Here is an 18,581-nt window from a genome sequence, read left to right as displayed (position 1 = left end):
TGGGCTGCCTGACCGACTCTCTTTCCAGAAGGTACTCTCTCTCTCTCTCTCTCTCTCTCTCTCTCTCTTTCCCTTTCTCAGCTTGAGCTAACCCTGCACACTGGCCATGGGCCGTGTAAATGCCCACAACACGGTGCCGATATACATCAATCGGGATACACACAAAAAGCCAAGGGAGCCCAGCATGGCCTGCTCAGCGGTTGATCTCGAACTTCGCTCTTTTCCCCTGCAGTCGTTAGAGTCTCTCCCGCTCGCTCACTCTCTCCCGTTCTCTGTCACGCTCCGGTTCGTTTCGAGGTTGGTTTCTCGCTTCAGCGTGAAGATCAACAAACGCCTGGCCTTTGCGCTTTATGTACCGAAACATCACCGTTCGCTCCGTTTCGCTCGCACGCTCGAAATCAGCCCCCGGTGTTTTGTGCTCCGATGTGTGTGTGTGTGTGTATGTCTACGCTGCTCGCCCGACATCACATCGCAGCCCGCAGTCAAGCGGGGCTACTATTGCTCAGAAAGGTCTTTTGACTTCTGTTACTAGCGCAAGCCGCACACACATTCGCTCGACACCAGGTCCAGCGCTTACTAAGCAGCTATACATACACGTACACACGCACACAGCGATAGGCGAGTCGGGTTTTTGGTAGCAGCAGCAGCACCACCACCACCACCATCACCCTTCGTCCCTCGTGCACCGCGCACCCGCTCTCGCTTTACACATTACGGGGCGAGCCCAGGTCGGGCCGGAGAAGTCAATTCCAGTAACCAATCCCATCCGCTCACGTACGGAAGTTGCAGTAAGCGGCAGCAGCAACGGCAGCACACCAGCAACAAGCACGGCAGCAATATACCAGCAGCGCAGAAGCAGCAGATCCCGGGGACCTATCGATATACCAGCGCCGACACGGGTGCGTTAAACGATCATTCGAACTCGATCGAACGAGAACGCTTCGTCCCGAGCTACGCTGAGCTGAGCCGAGCAGAGCGAGAGAAATTTTGTACCCCTGTTTGGAGTGATTGCATCGAAACGGCACAAACGCAGATTCAATAATATACACACGCTTGTCGTGCAAACGTGTCGGGTAGTTTCAGAGTTCCCGAGCCCGTGTTATTTTTGTGTGATTTTTTCGCCTTGCAAGGTGAAAGTGAAACGGTTTTGGTTTTTCGACCACAACAAACAGTGGAAAAGATCGTGCCAATTTAGTGACGGATTCTTTTTTGCGAGTAAAAGGATGATACTTTCCTCACAAACGTGTGAATAGTTCTATTGCATCGTGACCGTATAAGGAAGTTGTGAGGAAAAAGTGACACAAAAGCGGGTTTTAAAAGCTAGCTTTGAGGAGCAGTGCACTTTAATAAACGACTCTACGAGTGGATTTAAGTGTTGGAAAGCCGCTTCATAATACCAGACGAGCAGTTGTGTCAAGACTATTGCAACGTTAAAGCAATCACCCGAAAGGTAAGTAAAAAAGCATTAAACTAAAGTACTGTTATTGGTTGCATAAATTATATTTCTTTTGTTGAATAATTACGCAATGGAGACAGTTCCAACGCCTTTCAAATGGGAGGTTTTTGTGATGGAAGTGCAATGTCAAATTGCCGACGGCTTATGTGCATAAGGCATTTTTTTTACTCGTTTAGTATAGATGGTTAAACAATTAGAACAATTTTAGCTCAAACTAACAAAACGAACGATTTGGCGACATCTTCCATCGCTGTTTGCCGTCGATGTTGATCACATCTGATCGGCAACACCCTCCATTTGCTACCGTTTCGGTGGAAAGTAATAATCTCGCCCGCGGTGAACGCAGGCGCAAGGAACGAATCGCGTCACGGCAAATGGCGCTACCGGTTTTACGCAATGGCTACCGTATTGCAGCGCGCGTGCGAAAGAGATAGCATGCGGACGGGTCTGCGTGCGTGTGCTACTGTGTGCGCTCGTTCCGCCGATGCCAGGTAGCTGAACGAGCGAGAGAAAACCAATAGCAGTTGCGCTCGGTTGCTTGGATGCTGCGGTGGAGTTGTCTTCTTAGCCCGCGTACGCTTCCCCTTTTGCGTGGAAACGGAGCTTTTACCGCTTTCTTAATAATTCCACCGCAACCAACACACACACACAAGCACGTGCGCGCAACCACACACACATACACATGGCGATCGGACGCGCTAATGCTACCGCGCGCGTAATGCCGGTAGCGCGTGCCCGCCCGCAGCACAGTAGCCAATGAGGGGAAAGAGAGAATACGGCGCAAACCAAACCAAACGGAAGCAAAAGCATGATGGCGATCGTCTGCCGTTTGAATAACGCACTCTCGTGATCGTTAGGTTTCGGTTTGTTTGACTGTAAAAAGAAGCGTGGCTTTATCTCTATAATTTAACACTTTAAACCGTTAACAGCATTCGTTATCGCCACTTTTCTCCCAAACATATAATAAATAGAACCGTCACGTAATGAAGTCATCTATCGGGCGCGAAAGAGGCCAATTACAGCACGCTCTACTCAAAAGTGGAAGCCGTTCGCCGTTCAACATGCTTTACCATCTACACTCGAGATCACTATCGCGTCATTGGGAGTCTTCGTCATCGGCGGCGTCGGCGGCGACGAGAGACAGTTGCCGTAACCCGAAAACCAATGTTTCGCTAAATGTTCCCTCAATTAGGCGGACAGTTGTTTGATGGTTGTTTTGCAAAAAGGGGGTGGTTTGAGAGCAGACAAAAAGAACAAGAACGCGAGAGTGGCAGAAAAGTAAATCTTGTTCATCGCCAACGCAAGGGTCTGGGCGCGGAGGGGGACTTTTTGTTTCCTGCAGCCAAAGTACTTTGCGAATCGGTAGTTACCGGTCTCGGCGTTCGTATGAGATAAGAGCTCGTTGTATGTTTGTTTGGGACACGGTGACTCCCGGTAAAGCGTAATGGATGGAGTAGAGCCAGTAGTAGTAGTAGTAGTAGTAGTACTAGTGTCTGAGCTCGGCACAGATCAAACGCCACACCGGCCATGGTGGTGGTGACACGATCATGGTTTGCCGACGGCCACCGCCATCGGCCCATTACTTCCGCTTTGATGAACCGATCCCGGTCGTCCGGTCGAACCAGTTTGAGGCGCGTTTTCCCGTTAACGCTGCACGGAGGTTCGAATCTAGCGGATGTCGTAAAATCACCCATCTCGATCGTGTGTGTGTGTATGTGTACGCCATTGGCCATCATTCATTTGGGTTCGCTACTTTCGTGCGTCGCGATGCTCCAAAAGTTGAAGCTAATTTATTGGTGGCACCCGTGGCCGTGGGGCCCAAAACTGGCAGCCAAAATTGGCACCGATGACGATGATGACGCTGATGCTGTGACGGTTGAGATTTATAGCGTGCCTCTTTCTGTGATGGGTCTGCGTGTGTGTGCGTATGTGCGTGTTTTATTTTTGGCCTGAACTAGAAACGCGTATCGCGTGGGAAGCCTTTTCTGAGATGGCTGGTCTAGTTGTGACACATTTTCGTTAGATTGAACTGCGTTGCGAAAGTATCTGCTTCAAATTATATGAAGCATTCATGCGCAGTTGTCTGTGATTCCTCGCTAAAACCAACGAATGAATCCCAATTAAAAGTTTGAAACGAATAAAGACATTCATACCACACAGATTCTCTGTAAAAGCTCTTGGACCATCCTTAAGGTGAAACCTATTGCAATAATTTGTTGAGTCACCTGATTCATTTATCATGTTCTTTCGGTGCTGATCGATTAGAAGAGAAATTTCTTCACTCTATGTCTTCACCTGTAAATGACCAAGTGTGTTCCAATCTTCACAGAGAGATCGAATCGATTGAAGGCCTTGCCTGACATTCCATTTATGGTTCTAGGACTTTCTCATTGCATCCTACACGTTACGAAAAACACGAGCCACAGCTGAGCTGCCCGGGACGCAAGCCCCTTTATTTCGAGTGTTGACGTTTTGGGCTCGATGTTCAAGTCCACTCGATCGGACAACCGAAAACTGATCGCACTTCAAGCCGCAGAAGTGATTCCGAAGAAAGGCGGCATTGATTGTCCTTGCTTGTCGTACACGGCCACGCACACCAAACGGCCATGAATGGGGTAGAGGATTGAAACACACAAAAGGAAGCAAATGGAAGGATAAAAGGATGCAGTGTTCGGGATAAAGGAATGCATCTCCCGATGGCAGACGAGAGGAATCTGCAGTATCATCATACCACAAGTGGGTGTGGAGTCATTTTTCATATCCTTTTTTGCTGTGTCAAGAGAGAGAGAGAGAGGAAGGGAAAAAGATTCTTTTGAGCCATTTCTTTAAGCTGGCTGCTCCTGAATTAAGCCTTTGAATGATCGTGCGGGCAAACAATTGATCGGTTGCGTATGCGTGCACTTGTGAATGAAGTGGCTCGAGCTGTTCAGCGATTCAATAAATCATTCGAATCGATTGTATGTGGAACAAATCGTTGTTCGCTTCATTCATCGCCCTTCGGTGCACAAATGGATGGTGGTTGATGGAATGTTTGGAATGGAAAATCCTCCAAATTCCAATATCTCTTTTCCCAGTGTTTAAGTAAGTATGATAAATCGAGACTCGATGCACTGCACTCGTCGATGTAAACCCACGGTACACCACCAAGTGCACAACAATTAGACACTTTCGACCTTTGCCAGCCCGTAAATGAGCTAGAGAAAAATGGCCACACACAGGTGGGATTCGCTGCAGTTTCAACTGAGGGGAAGGCAGCAAACAAAACATGGGAGAAAAACCGGCCTCGTTTTCCGCTCATTAATCACCGATGTCCCTTGTAGTCGTCCCAGGGCCCCCGACCCCAGCTCCGACTGCGTTTGTGTACGCAAAAATCGTTGCACATCGAAAACCAAGACCACCCGATGCGGATCGTTGTCGGCCGAGGGCACACACCAAGCCGAGTGCTCTCGCCAACATCCCCGTTTTTTTTTTTTGTTGCTTTTTGCGCATGCGCATGACAACACCACGCCGCTTACCGCTCAACCGTCGGCGCAAGCGTTACGCTTAAAAATTAACAGCAGATTTTCATGTCCAACACTGTTTGCAACTCGGCACTTCCCATTTTCGAACACGGTGGTGCCGGTACCTCCGCCTTTTGCGCACACTGCTTGGAATGTGCAGAATGTTGCACTCTGGCTGCGGCGGCCTTTCGTAACTGCAGCAGCAGCAGCAGACGCAAGCGTCGGGTGTACGGGGACCATGGGCCTTACAAGACGAATGCACTTTATTATGATGATGAGGACGCGTACACGGTGGGAAGATGTGTGTACGCTCGTTCATTTGCCACCCCTGTTCGGTGTGGCTTTCCTCCTCGCTGCTCGCTGAGAGGTCTTAAGTCACAGTTGCAACGCAGCAATATGGATGTGTCGTAGGCGATAGGTTGGGTTTCGCCTGGCTGCTTACACGACACATAGACACGGCGGTGTGAAGTGGGCAATTCCGTAATGCAACGCTCTCTTCCTTGTTATCGCCCTCGTTTGCCACAAGTTAATTCCAAAAGCGCCTCGGGTCGTCAGTTGAATGTTGATCCCTTATGGTTGACTGTGCAAGAAATTGGTTCGTTATTCATGGACACTTCATCCGGTCTGTGTGTGGTACGGTGTGAATTTTGCCAAGCGACTCATTGTTGCATTTGTTCTCAATTTAGTTGTCTCAAAATTTCGAGAATTTCCCAAACCGTACTCACAACAGCTCACTTTTGTGCAGTACAATTCATGGCGAGCATTGTCTTTGGGCCATTAGGAAACAATAACTAAACACATTGATGAGCCTTTGTGGAACTATAAATGGCAAACAAACTCATGCAATGCCAACCAAAAACCAGCACACGAAAGGAGCGCCCAGGATGCTGCTTTGTTTGTGTATTTTGACCCAAAAAACCACATGATTGGCAAACTCTACGAGTCCTGCTTGTAGCTGTGTGTGTCTATGTGATGAAGCAAAAGGCAAAGGCAACTCCTCTCACCAGGAGATCCGTCGCTTTCTGAAGCCTCGAACCCTCGATTGACCCATCGAGCACCGAAAACCGAAACAATGAACCAACCAGACCCTGCGCAATAGTGCCCCGAGACCCACCCCGAGACGGTTCGGGGTGGTCTTTCAGCAGAGCTATCGAAGAAGCAGACAACATAGACTTTCGGTTTTTACATTGCAAGAGGATTATTATTACCACTTGATGTTAAACATCTGCCCAACAGCCGCTACGCGCATGATGACTCATACTGTTGTGGTGGTGGTGGTGGTGGGAAGATAGATGAAATAATGCAATCAAGCCACGGTAACAAGCACCGCCAGCGGTGAGGTGAGAAGTTGACCGTCAGGGTAAATACGGATTCCGCAGCCAATTCATACAAACCGAAACGAACACAAATGCTACCAATTCCCGTATGACGGGGACGCGCGGGGAGAGAGACTTTAATGGTTTGGGATGCCGAGTGCGCGACAAGCTAATGGGTTGGCTATTAAGCCACGACGACCGTTGGCAAATTACTTCCCCTCGCGGATTCGGTGTTTCCCGCTTGTCCCCCAGAGGTCAGCGGTGTGTACCTCCGGAACACACGCATGGTTAGGACGCAAACAACCACGGCACTGAATCACCGCACTGATTGAACTACGCGCCGCCGTGTCCGAGACCTTTCGGAAGGGTGCGCATGTTTAGTACGGTTTGAAAAATGACACAGGTTGGAGCAGCAGCCACAGGGTTTCGGGTGGTACAAAAAGCAGCCTTCCGCAGCTTGCGCCACCCTTACGTCATGGAAGGTCAGCGACGGTGGTGCCTGTTGGTCGTCGTCGTCGTCGCCTTCTTTGACGCTTGACGGTGTTTCTTTGTCTGTCCCGTCGGTTACTATGAATCACGGCTGTGCGCGTGTTAAGTAAGCGTCTCAGCAGTGTACGTCAGCGGTTGCGTTGCGTTTTGTGACAAATGTCTAAACGTTTGGATCGGGTTTTGTTTGGTCGATTATGAAGAATTTAACACAAAAGGTGATTTGAAGCAATTTGAGCGCGTGTGCGGTTAGGCTCAGAAGAAGATCGAATGTCATTCTGTAGGTTACGAAGGAATGAATTTGAAGCTAAAGTTACCACCGTTTGTGGGTTCTTCACATTCAGCTGAAATATCACTCAGTGTGACACGAGTCATTCCACACCTGTCCCCTGGCACATCCTGTCTGATTTGTGGAATCAAATTTGTTTCATTCTTTCACATAACCCTCTGTGGATATTCATTTTCGTTCGAAAAATCAGTCATCCCGAAACCCCAAGCGGTAGCTCCCGTATTAACACACCGCTTAGCACGCCGCTTGGCATTTAGGCAGGGTTCACCATTAGTGCGCCAACTACTACTACTACCGATCCGGCTGAGCATCATCCCCTGGGCGCAAATCTGACATAAATTATAAGCAACTTAATTTCCCACCCACGGCTTCGGGGCAATAAATTTCAATTATATTGCATCAGCCCTCGACCCCGACCGATTGCCGTTTGATCGTTAAGCTCTGGCAGGGCACCATCGACGGCTGTGGCGTTTCCGGGCTACCGATTTGTGTGTGTGTGTGTTTTTTTTTTTCGGGGCGCAATTGGAGTATCACGCGCCTCCATTCCGGTAGCTAACAAGGCAGCAACATCTTGACAAGGGAAGTGCAGCAGCAGCAGCAGTAGCAGCAGCAGACCCTGCGCTGCATGCTGCATGGCAGTGGGGTTTCCAGTCTTCCAGTGGGTTGGAGTATTTTTTGTCTGGTTGTGTGCTTGGTTGCTGCTGCTGTGGAACTTTTGACAAGCGTCCCACTGCGAGGGAAGGCTTATTTATCTGTTTCGCGATGAATCAATTAGTGGTGCGAAAGCTCACAGCAGCAAGCGATCGTATCGCTGAAGGAATGTGATAAAACGATATCGAGCTCGGATGTGCGCAAAAAAAAAAAAACAAAAAACTTGATTAATCCAAAAACTACTTTGGTAGCCATTTCGGATAATGGAAAGCTTCCGATACGCTTCTGCGTGACCCTTCGTTTGCAAGAGTGACACCCACTTAAGACACCTGAGTGAGGAGGTGTACACATATATCCTTCACGATCTCCGATCACATCATTCAAAGCCCACGATGAGATGACCGGTAGTTACCGTGGCGGCACAGGGCGTAGGAAAACCGGTGGCTAGACGGAAACGAGTTTCCGGCTTGTGGAACAGGTCATCAACACTGCGCGATGCGCGATTATGCGTGGCGGGCCGCGCGCACGTAGATCCGATGTTTACGATCACTAATTTGATGCTGCCGTAGCCAAACGTGGCGTTTGTGCGTTGGCCGCAATCGTTTGCCGCTGGCACCGACGGACGGTAACGAGCAATGGTAGCAAACGATCGTGGATGGATCATAAACGGCGCCAATATCGATTAAAAAAGCGAATGACGATGTCCCATTACCAGTCCCCGGCGTCTCGACAATCTCGTCTCGAATGAAAGCAAAGCTTCCGTCTGTGTGATGGTCGGGTGATGCGAGCAATTGCCACGATTGCATGCTGGAGGTGGTTTCGCTAAATGGGCGCTTATCAGTGTCGGAGATCAGTGGGCAAGGGCAAATTCGAGAAGCCAGCAGTGAAGGTAGCTTAAATCGTTTTTTTATTCGATTTATCTATCTCCTAAGCGCGAACCAAAAATCGAACCCAACTAGCAGCAGAAAGGGGCTAGGCGAATGGGAAGCAACAAAACTGCATAAGTGTCCATTTGAGTGTCCGTTTCAGTGTTCGCTGTGAGGTAGCATTTATCACAGTATTCCTCTGCGCCTTCCTTGGACGAGAGTGTTTTATTGCTCCAAAAGCTCCAGTGTGAAGGTTACGCCGAGATGCAGACATGTGGGGGTTTGGGAATGATGAGATGCTGCTGCTGCTGCTGCTGATGTTGCTGGAGGTCATCCCGTGTGACAGTGACACAGCTCGAGCCAATGTCGCGGAGGGAAGAAGTTTATATCGTCCATTAAATGTGGTAGCGCGTCACGATTGCGACCGGTGTCTGTGGCAGGCAGGAAGTGTAGTTTGCATGAATTGTATGGGAGTGAAACGCTCTAGATCGCACAGTTGGTAGAGTAAATACAACGCAAAAAAGTAATCCTCTACCTGATTGGTCATAAATTTTAAAAGGATTTGAAATTAGTACGCTTTGCCCTCGAAAGAGGGTAAACAATCCGAGCCAATACGTAGCAGACTAGATGCATTGTATTGATGCTCGCTTCAAGAAAGGGAGGCTGCCGGATGAAAAATGAGGTTGCTGACGGGGCAGCAGTTCATATTTCATCCATCCAGTTGATTGTAGGCGTTCGCAATCTATTGCAGCCACCTTGTGTAAACTGTGTGTACAACACTGCGTGCTCCCCTTTATGCCGCTACAGTGGTCGTTAGTGCTGATGATCGTTTGCACAGGCACCACCGGCAGCACCAAACCGACCTAGCGCAACCGAATATCACACAAATATTTACGCAACCGCTACACGACACACACACACACACACACACACACACACATACACACACACACTTGCGGTGGAGGTGGAATTTTGCAGCAATTTAGATAAAACCTCGTACCAATTGGTAACGGGGGCGCTTGGCCTTTGGCGCGTAAAACGCCATCAACTATTTTTACGCTCACCAGTAGTTTATCTTATTTTAACGCTTTATTTCTTTCCCCTTCCCCCCACCCCCCCACCATCCCCATTTACTGCAGGCATTAATCATCGTGTTCCGGCGGAACACATTGTGGCCCCGATTGAGTGAGATTTGGTACGGCGGCTTACACCCGTCCCGGCACGTAGGCGATAGGAGTCGAGACGATCCCACCACCCAGCAAAAGGGGGCAAGACAGCGAGAGACAGACAGACAGACAGCGCGCATCATCAGCGGCAGAGCGTCGATCTTCACCGAGCGGCCGACGGAACCACCGGAGCACCGAGCACCGGTAAAGCATTAACACCTTACATTAGACGCGCCAGCAACATACACCACCACCATGTTTGCGGTAATGCGTATTGACAACGACGACCGTAGGGCCGACTTCCGTCGCAAGATGCGACCAAAGTGCGAATTCGTCTGCAAGTACTGCCAGCGGCGCTTCACCAAACCGTACAACCTGATGATCCACGAGCGCACGCACAAAAGCCCGGAGGTGACGTTCTCCTGCGAGGTTTGCGGCAAATACTTCAAGCGGCAGGACAATCTACGCTCGCACAGGTAAGTGTCCCATGGGGGAGAAACGAGATATTGGGCAATCTATTTCACAATGCACAAGCTTATCGATTCGGAATCGGAACAGATCTTTCCGGCGGTACGCCTTTTGTCGATCAATGCGCTTTATTACGACAGCGCGATTCCACGCGACCCACGACACTGGGGGAACCAATGAGCTCGAGGCTTGCGGTCTGAGCCGTAGGGCTGTTAGTGTGTTTCTGTTTGCCTTTCAATTCCTTTGACGGTTCTTCTCGGGCTTTGGTTGGCTTCTCATGGTCTTTGCCTCGATCGGCTAAACCCTCGATCGACCGTTCCGTTTTGTTGCGGCCGTCGTTGTTGTGCGTGTCAATATTGATATTGTTGTACGGATTATTTGGAAAACATACACATCCTCTGGACATGATCGTTTTTGTTGTTGTTGTTGTTATTGTTGCTGCGAAAGCCGCAACTTATCGCCGGGTCGATAGCGCGCGTGTGGCGGAGGGAAAAAGGTACGAACCATTGGTGGTTCGTGCAGAACGTTGCAACAACCGTCTCGTTTGGCGGATTCGTTATCGTTTGCGAGTGTTGTGCCGATGGGATTTTTCGTCAACCCTGCATGTAACGACACGAGACGGCCAGCTAGTCTCTTCCGGTCCTTATTCGGGGCGAAAAAACGGGGCGGCAAACTTCAAACAACAACCCCAAGAAAGGGGGAGAGAGGTTATCTACGAGTGGTGTTGCGCTTATCAGTGCCCAAGCTTTATGACCTTACACCATTACGTGTCGGCGTGTCGGCACTTGTCGGTGCGTTTGTTGGAGGTTAATATTTGAGCAAAGTGTGTGTGCGTGTGTGTGTGCAGGCCCGCACGCATCACTTGCAGCTAGATGAGATGAGGGAAGAAAGTGATGGGCACAACTGGATTGGCCGTGTTTGACGATTAAGCAATCGGACAATCGGGTTTGAATAATCTTGTACGGAGATTGTTCGGCAACGGCTCATTCAAGCCTATGGATGGGACCGATCGTTCATTCAGGTTAGCGTTCATTCATCACCACACTGGGGAGGGATAGGGAGAGCAAACATAACATGTGTGTGCTGAGGAAGAATCTAGGAACGAACTAGATGGCTTTAGAAGTTGCCTCGCCACCTCGCTGGGCTGGAAGCAGGTCGCCGGGAGAGTTTGTGGCAAACGAAATAGAGTAATAAAACGCACCGTTGATAAGTTACGACCAAACGTATCGTATGTCAGGCCCCGTCCACCTTCAGCCGTGCACAAGGTCCACGGTCCCCATGGCAGACTGATTTACATATGACAATTCTATTTCGCAGTTCCGTTGCCGTAGTGTTCTCTCCCCAGTATGCCAATGTAGCATTCATTTGTTTGTTTAGCTCATCCAATGCTTTATTTCGCTAAAAAAAAACAGCTTTCTCCCTGTGGGGTTTGCTAGTTTAAAAGGGTTTGGTTTAACATTTAGTCATCTTTCTTATTCTGGGACTTACTTCAACTGGCGAGAGGAATGTGTGACGGTACCGCGTTCCAAGATGACACGGAGATGAATCTTTTCTCACGCTTCTTGATGGCTTGTAACACACTTGATCAAAGCGGCGTGACACACTGCTCCGTTGCTTTCCTATGTTTTGTGTCGTGTCTTTCGAGGCATCGTTTGATGGTGTAACATGATCGGTCACCGCACGCGGTAGATATAATAATTGTTGTGTCTTCTCTGTTCGTTTTTTGGGATGACGAGAAATCCTTCGGAAAGATCATCAATCTGAAAGTTTTTTACAATGTTAACCAGAATGCGACGATCGTTTGATCAGTTTTGCTAAAACGTTACTGCATTGTAGTGCTGATTTATTGTTTATATGAAGTTAATTAATGTCTTTTTTCTCGTTTTTTCTTATTTCTTTTTATTCCTTTTCTTCACACAGATGCAGTCAATGTATTTGGCGGTAAGCACTATTTGAAAACAACAAAACAAACAAACAAACAAAACCCACTTCCCTTCGATCTACACTCATTTATTTGCAAAACACATACCTATTACACGACAAATATACACATATATCTATAAAAAAAACAACAAACCACTCAAAGTAAAACCCCAACCAATCAACCAACATAAAAACTTCTAAACAACAAATGGGTGATGGAGAAACATATAAATATACCGTATATAAATAGAGCAACGAAACAACAAACAGAAAAAAAGAAAAAAAACATATACATACACACAAAGCGTAATGGTGAATAGCAAAGAACCAAACCTTACTAAAGCAAGTAGTGCAAAGCTGGAGCGAAACAAACGTCCCATGTGTGTGTGTACCTGTGTAGTGTGGGTACTTAAGCTGAAGCCACTTGTCTGCGAGACAAGCGGAACAACACGCCAAAACAGCAAAAATGAAAAGCACCCGGGGAAAGCACAACACCAGAACCGAGAGCATACACTAACTACTTACTTTGAATCTCCCAGCATTAGGCGAGTGCAAAGTGAACAGATCAGCTCGAACCAGCCCGTGTGTGATCGAGCGGATCGTGTAGACTTGCGCCTAGCGGTGTAGAATGCCGATTACAAGAACAGGGCCGGGAAAGGCTAGAGTCAAGCGAAATGTGTTAAGATTGAAAAGCGTGGCATATGCGTTGACGAGATAACACGAAGCGTGCAAACATAAAAAAGGATCTACAATTCGCACCGGCGGCGACTGATCGAACGGTGTAAGGAACATCTTAGCAGGATAACAGAACAGCGTGTCTGGCCGTGTGTAGCGTGAGCCAAGCACAGCAGCAGACAAGCAAACGTAATAGAAGTAAAAAGATTTTAGCAGTTGTGTCAGAATGAAACAGAGAGAAAGAGAGAGAGAGAGTGAGAGAGTGAGCAGAGCAGGCACGCGATCGCGAGTCGTTGTTAACGTAAGCATAACTGTTCTGCGATAATTGTCCGTTTAATGTTTATAAGTAACCGCATCACCTTCGCAAGCCATCAATTTGTTTCGCGCCTTTGTTCGATTGAATTGCTTTCATTGTAATGTCCAAATGGCGAATGTTTTTGATGTGTTTAAATTTTATTTTATTTGTACCGCTCTCTCGCAGTTATGTTTGAATTGTTGTTTGTTTAAACTTCAAAATTTACTGCAGTACAGTTCCTTACCCGCCATAATGTTTTTTTTCAATAGCATTTTTCTCCCTCCCTTTTCTACCCTTTTCTACCAACCCCTTTTTGCCATCCTTTGCGCTAAGCGACGCTTTTCATCAAATGTCCGGAACCGGAATTCCATCACTACGCGGACGCGGCGTCTGCAACCACGAGCACGATGCACGTGCAAGAAAACCCGACTCAAACCGATCTGTTTTGGCCCAAAAAGTGACACAAACAAACACCACACACAGAGACACACATACACACACCAAAAAAAAAGGACTCATGTTCATGTCGATCCACACGGACCGTCGAATTGTTTCGAATGATTGCACAGCCAATCGAAACAGTCGCGATCGGTTTCGGTGGGCAATGTTTCGGAAAAAGGCTTTCAAAATTCTCCATCTCGAATGACGATCGAAGGACACCGTTTACATTAACAGGCGATCGTGCACACTGCACACCCCGGAAGGAACACTCGTACACTCGGGACGTTTCGGTCTCAAAATTGTTTCTACTATTAGTTTGCTAAGATTTATGTTTGTGATATAGTTTGGTATCATCGACGTACCCGGGCTGGTGTTCCTTTCGGGGTTGTGGTGTGGAGCACAGTGTGCCGTCATTCTAACCATGCACAAATGACGCAATGATCACTCCACAAAACCGTCACCAAACAAACAAACAAACACACACACCCACACAAACCTACTGCATATACACAACTATCTCAAAATTTATGAAAACAAAAATTCAACAACAACTTAACAAACAAACATCACCGTAGCTTTCGATGCAAAATTACAAAATTACTGATCTAACACTCAATCACCTCGGGACACTCACTAGCTCACTAGTAGCCACTTATCATTTTCCGCACACTACTTAGTCGCACACAGCCTGCTCAGATCCTTCCTTCCTTTCCTTCCTTAACTCTTTGCAAATGGACCCTTGCCAGCGTGTTGGTTTATTCCTTCCGTTTCCCACTCTCCGCTTCAATGTTGCACCCCAAAATTATGTAGTTTACCCGCTAATACAATAATGTGTATTGCTCGGCTGTATTGGTTCTGTTTGGCTTTTCGGTTTTGTTTCTCTTTCGATTGTGAGAGTGTTTCTTCTGGTACTTAGTTTGTTTTCTGTTCTATTATTTGATTAGATTGACCAAAAAACCTTCTCAACAAAACACAAAAAAAAAATTCTCAACCAAACAAAAAGCTCAACCAGCAAACAAATCACCATTATCTGTTTTTCGTATTTTTTTCTTTTTCTTTCTCTTTTTTCCCTCCAACCACACCCACGGACAGATCCATCCATATGGATAGGACAATGAACGGTAACAACAATCGAGCATACTGAGCTCTAGTTTCGGCGGATTGCTTTACCCTTGCTTGTCTTGTTTTTTTTTTACTTTATTTTTTCTGCTAAATCTTTACAACACATAAAAAGATGCATTTAGATTTCGTATCCTACCCCCTACCCATGAGTTCATGATTTCAGCAACAAAACAAAACACAAAAAACACGCTCACAAGATAAAGAGCTACGCGTAATACATTATTTTTATATTATATTATATTATTATTATATTATTATTATTATTGTCAAGCAAGCATCAACATTATTCGTGAGCGGAAAATGCGTTAAAGATAGGCATACGCAAGAGGAAGAGAGGAGAAAGAGAGAGAGTGATTCCGAGGTCCGGCAAGCACAGGCCGTGTGGACACAGTGGAAGACGATGTACTCACAAAAAGCAGTAGTAGGTGCGGTTGGAATAAGTTATTTAAAAGAGCATCGAGTTGCGGCCTTTTATGTGTATGTACAATATTCCTTCTAAATAAGATTCTAACGCTTAACGAGTAGTGGGGAGCATTGAACGTATCGTATTTTTGTTTTCATCGACGCTCTCGAAGCGCCAATGTGTCCGAAGAATGTGAACGAACCGGAGTCGTTTCCATCTGTACATATCTTACCCAATGTGACACACAGAATCAAAATTATACTGACTTGTACTTGTGTTTGATAGAAGAGAGAACAGAGAGCTCGCAAAAATGGGCCTATAATAAGCACAAAATCAAAATCATACTACATTGAGAGTTTGCGCGCGCGTCTGGAGCGGCACAATTTTTGATTGACCCACTATTTAAGTTTTACTACTAATTTATGCTTGAACAAAAAACACAGCAAACAGTGATCGGTGATCGTGAGTGATCGTGAGACAGCTTTTAAAAAGGAAAGGAAGAGAGAAACATGAGTTTACGAATCAAAACAACGATTTGTACGCGTACAATGGAAGAGCACCGATCAGGACTTATATGTTGTATTAATATACTACACTATCCCAGTTATGATTGTTGATTTGTAAGCGATAGAGTAGGAAGGTTAACGTAGCAATAGACATAACACCGAACTCCACGACCCGACCCGCCTTTTCCTCACACTTTGCCAATGCCATGATTTATCTACCGTTTTACACGCGCTGCTAAAACTTGTGCACGGATAATGTTTGGCCTATTCCCACATACACTCGCAACACACGCAAACACGCATACCCGTCCAATTCCATACCACGCAAAAGAGTGGTCATTTGCACTAACGGCATCCAATAAAGTTGCTGAGCATGTTTCCTCCACCGTTGCCACCCGGAACATGCCATTTCGTACTTGTGCACGGTGTGTCGTCTTTGGTTGTGGTTAGGATGGCCCGATGAGCCCACGATCGCTCGTTGATTGATGTGAGAGAATCATCGGCGCAACTTATCTCCACCATCCATGATCACCGATAAAAAGGTAAAATTAAATTTGCATCAGAATACCCTGCCGGCATTAGCGACTCGTTAGCGCGGGGCGAAGAAAGGATCCTGTCATCAGGTTTTATTAACTGCGATCGGCGGTGCTTCGTCGTCATGAAGATAGTTTTGGAGGTTGTGCATTGACCGTGTTGTGTAAATCACTTACATTAGCATCCGATAGGCCGTCGGATACACGGACCCATGCGATTGTTCATTTCACAGGGTTAGGTATTAGTGCTCCTTCTACGTCAAACGCTTCCTTCCGTTTCCAGATTCGCATCCGACGGTGATGACGTCGAGCTGCGGAGAGTGACAGCTTTTCGTTTTAATTATTTTCCCTAGACTAATACGTTAAAACCGCGCTTAGAATAGATTCTAGTCTGCTGTAATTATGTTAGTAGCAATGTCAGCACAGCATACGAGCAAACGAGCAATCAGCTTATTGATCAATAAACTGGCGATACAAACGAGAAAACCCTCCATTTTATCCCTGCCCTCCGTTTATCCAGGCTACCACAGCACAGCGCTGTATTCTTGTAGCGTGACTGCTCCCAAAAAGGTGCCAAACTTGGGTACTGTGCGTACTGCTGTCTCATCAATATACGCCCAAGAAACGATTTCAATAATGCTTACTTCATCCGTATGACATCAGAGTATAACAATCTACTAAACAAAACCGGAAATGTATGTCTTAACTGAAAGCAGAACCGAACAATCACTCCAATCCATCGGCAATAGGTCTGTGCGTGCAAATTTGTGTGAAAAAACGGCAACTCATGCGTGTGTGTGTGTGTGCCGTGGCAGAAGGAGTGTATCAATCGTACATTTAATGCATTGCAAACAATTTTGAATATTATTAGCAACAGTAAAGAGCTGGCAAAATATGCCATGAAAATTGAAATAGAAAAGCTTGTTTTTTTTTCATTTATTCCTTTCTGATTTGTTTTATGATGACATATGGATTGGTGTATAAAAGGTAAGTACGATGACATTCGATCGAATATTGAAATTTCTTTCTACTCGATCTTTCTGCTGTTTTCCTTCTCAGAAATGGTTTCTGAAAAAAGCTTGCCAAGTGATATCAAAAACAAAAAAAGGAACTCAACGAAATTCTCAAACCCCAAATAAACGCAATTCAGCGCACATGTAGCCCTCCCTTGCACAGACGATGAAAAGCAATTTACAAACGAAAATCGCGTCACAGCGGGAGCTCTTTGCGCCAATCTCAATAATCATAACATAAATATTTTCCCGTTTATGCGCTGTTAGATTCGCTTCGTCGCGTCTTTTCTCTATCTCTCTCTTTCTCTCTATCCTTTTGCGTTCTGTTCTTCGTTCCGTTTATCGGTGAATGTCCACTGGGCAGAGGAAAAAGGTCCTCCTTCCACCTCCACCCATCGTGTCCACGACGTCGGAGAATTTCAGACGTTCGGTGGTGCTGGAAGTCACTTTAAATTAGATTCCATCGGAACCATATTTCATCGCACGACCACATCGCACCGGATGTGGCCTAAAAATGCTGGACGCCATACGAACGCAGCGCATTTCAATGAATGAATACCGAAAAAAACCGAATTCATGGAAGCTGTAACACACCGTGCGATGAGCAAAACTCAGTGATTCATAATTTTATGAATGAACAATATTCTGATCCATTAGCTGCGGTTCCGTCGATCCCACAGAGAGTTGCGAATTGCGAACATTTCCAATGTCTACAGTGTGAAACGATTCAGCTCAATTGAGCATATCCGTCTGGATTGATTTTTCATCCATGCATTCAACTTTCGAAAGGATATACGACTACGATGCACCGTACTGCTTTGAAAGTGTCATAAAACCTTCAATGTACCTTCCAGCGCCGAATGTACCCAACGCCCAAATTGCACAGCAAAGTCAAAACATCATAAATTATGTCCGTTTGCGATCGTTTGACGAGCGTTGGTGTGGTGTGTTCGGCGATGGCTGCAGCCCACCTGCTGACAGACAGCAGACGTCTTGCTTTCGACGGAATTGCCAGTGCGTTTTACTGCCACCGTAGCGAATGTACTCCACAACGACCACAGTTGAATAGAATTCTAGCGTGATATCACACTCCCCCCTGCAGGAGGATACACCGTCCGATTGTACACCGTAACGACCCCATAGAGTGATAAGGTTATTTTTTTTGTGTGAGCGATTGTTTTGTGCTGGCAAACAAAACGCACCGTTCCATTGTAGTGTTGGTGTGATTGCTACCGTACTTGATGTTGGAAGAAATTCGTTCGTAGAAGCAGCAGCAGTTGCCCTGCTGGGTTTGTTTTCGGAAACTTCAATTCGATGTGCACAGTTTGATCGTGCTGGCAGCTTCGGCACGAAACGTATCTCGAAACTCATGAAGGCGCTGTGAGCTGCGTGTGAGCATTTCGGGATGAAATTGATCTGTCTGGGAATTGGAAAGGGCACTAAGGGGTAAGTGAGGTTTGGCATGTGTCGAC

The 18,581-nt window shown here is 46.7% G+C and overlaps 1 protein-coding gene across 2 annotated transcripts; it reads left to right on the top strand.

Annotated features, from left to right (window-relative positions):
- The first annotated feature begins 383 nt into the window (after positions 1 to 383).
- On the top strand, positions 384 to 16,582 carry LOC120956481 (protein drumstick). 2 transcript variants are annotated; one of them, XM_040377970.2, is made up of 4 exons: positions 384 to 1,450; positions 9,704 to 10,206; positions 12,119 to 12,139; positions 14,625 to 16,582. In XM_040377970.2, the coding sequence occupies exons 2-4, from the start codon at positions 9,986 to 9,988 to the stop codon at positions 14,674 to 14,676; spliced, it is 294 nt and encodes a 97-aa protein (XP_040233904.1). In that variant the 5' UTR covers positions 384 to 1,450; positions 9,704 to 9,985; the 3' UTR covers positions 14,677 to 16,582. The 2 variants fall into 2 exon arrangements, with proteins under 2 accessions (XP_040233904.1, XP_040233905.1); XM_040377971.2 differs by having other exon boundaries at positions 12,119 to 16,582.
- The last annotated feature ends 1,999 nt before the right edge of the window (positions 16,583 to 18,581 follow it).

Source organism: Anopheles coluzzii, chromosome 3, assembly GCF_943734685.1.
Source record: "Anopheles coluzzii chromosome 3, AcolN3, whole genome shotgun sequence".
NCBI lineage: Eukaryota > Metazoa > Arthropoda > Insecta > Diptera > Culicidae > Anopheles > Anopheles coluzzii.
This window is presented reverse-complemented; position numbering and strand designations above follow the sequence as displayed.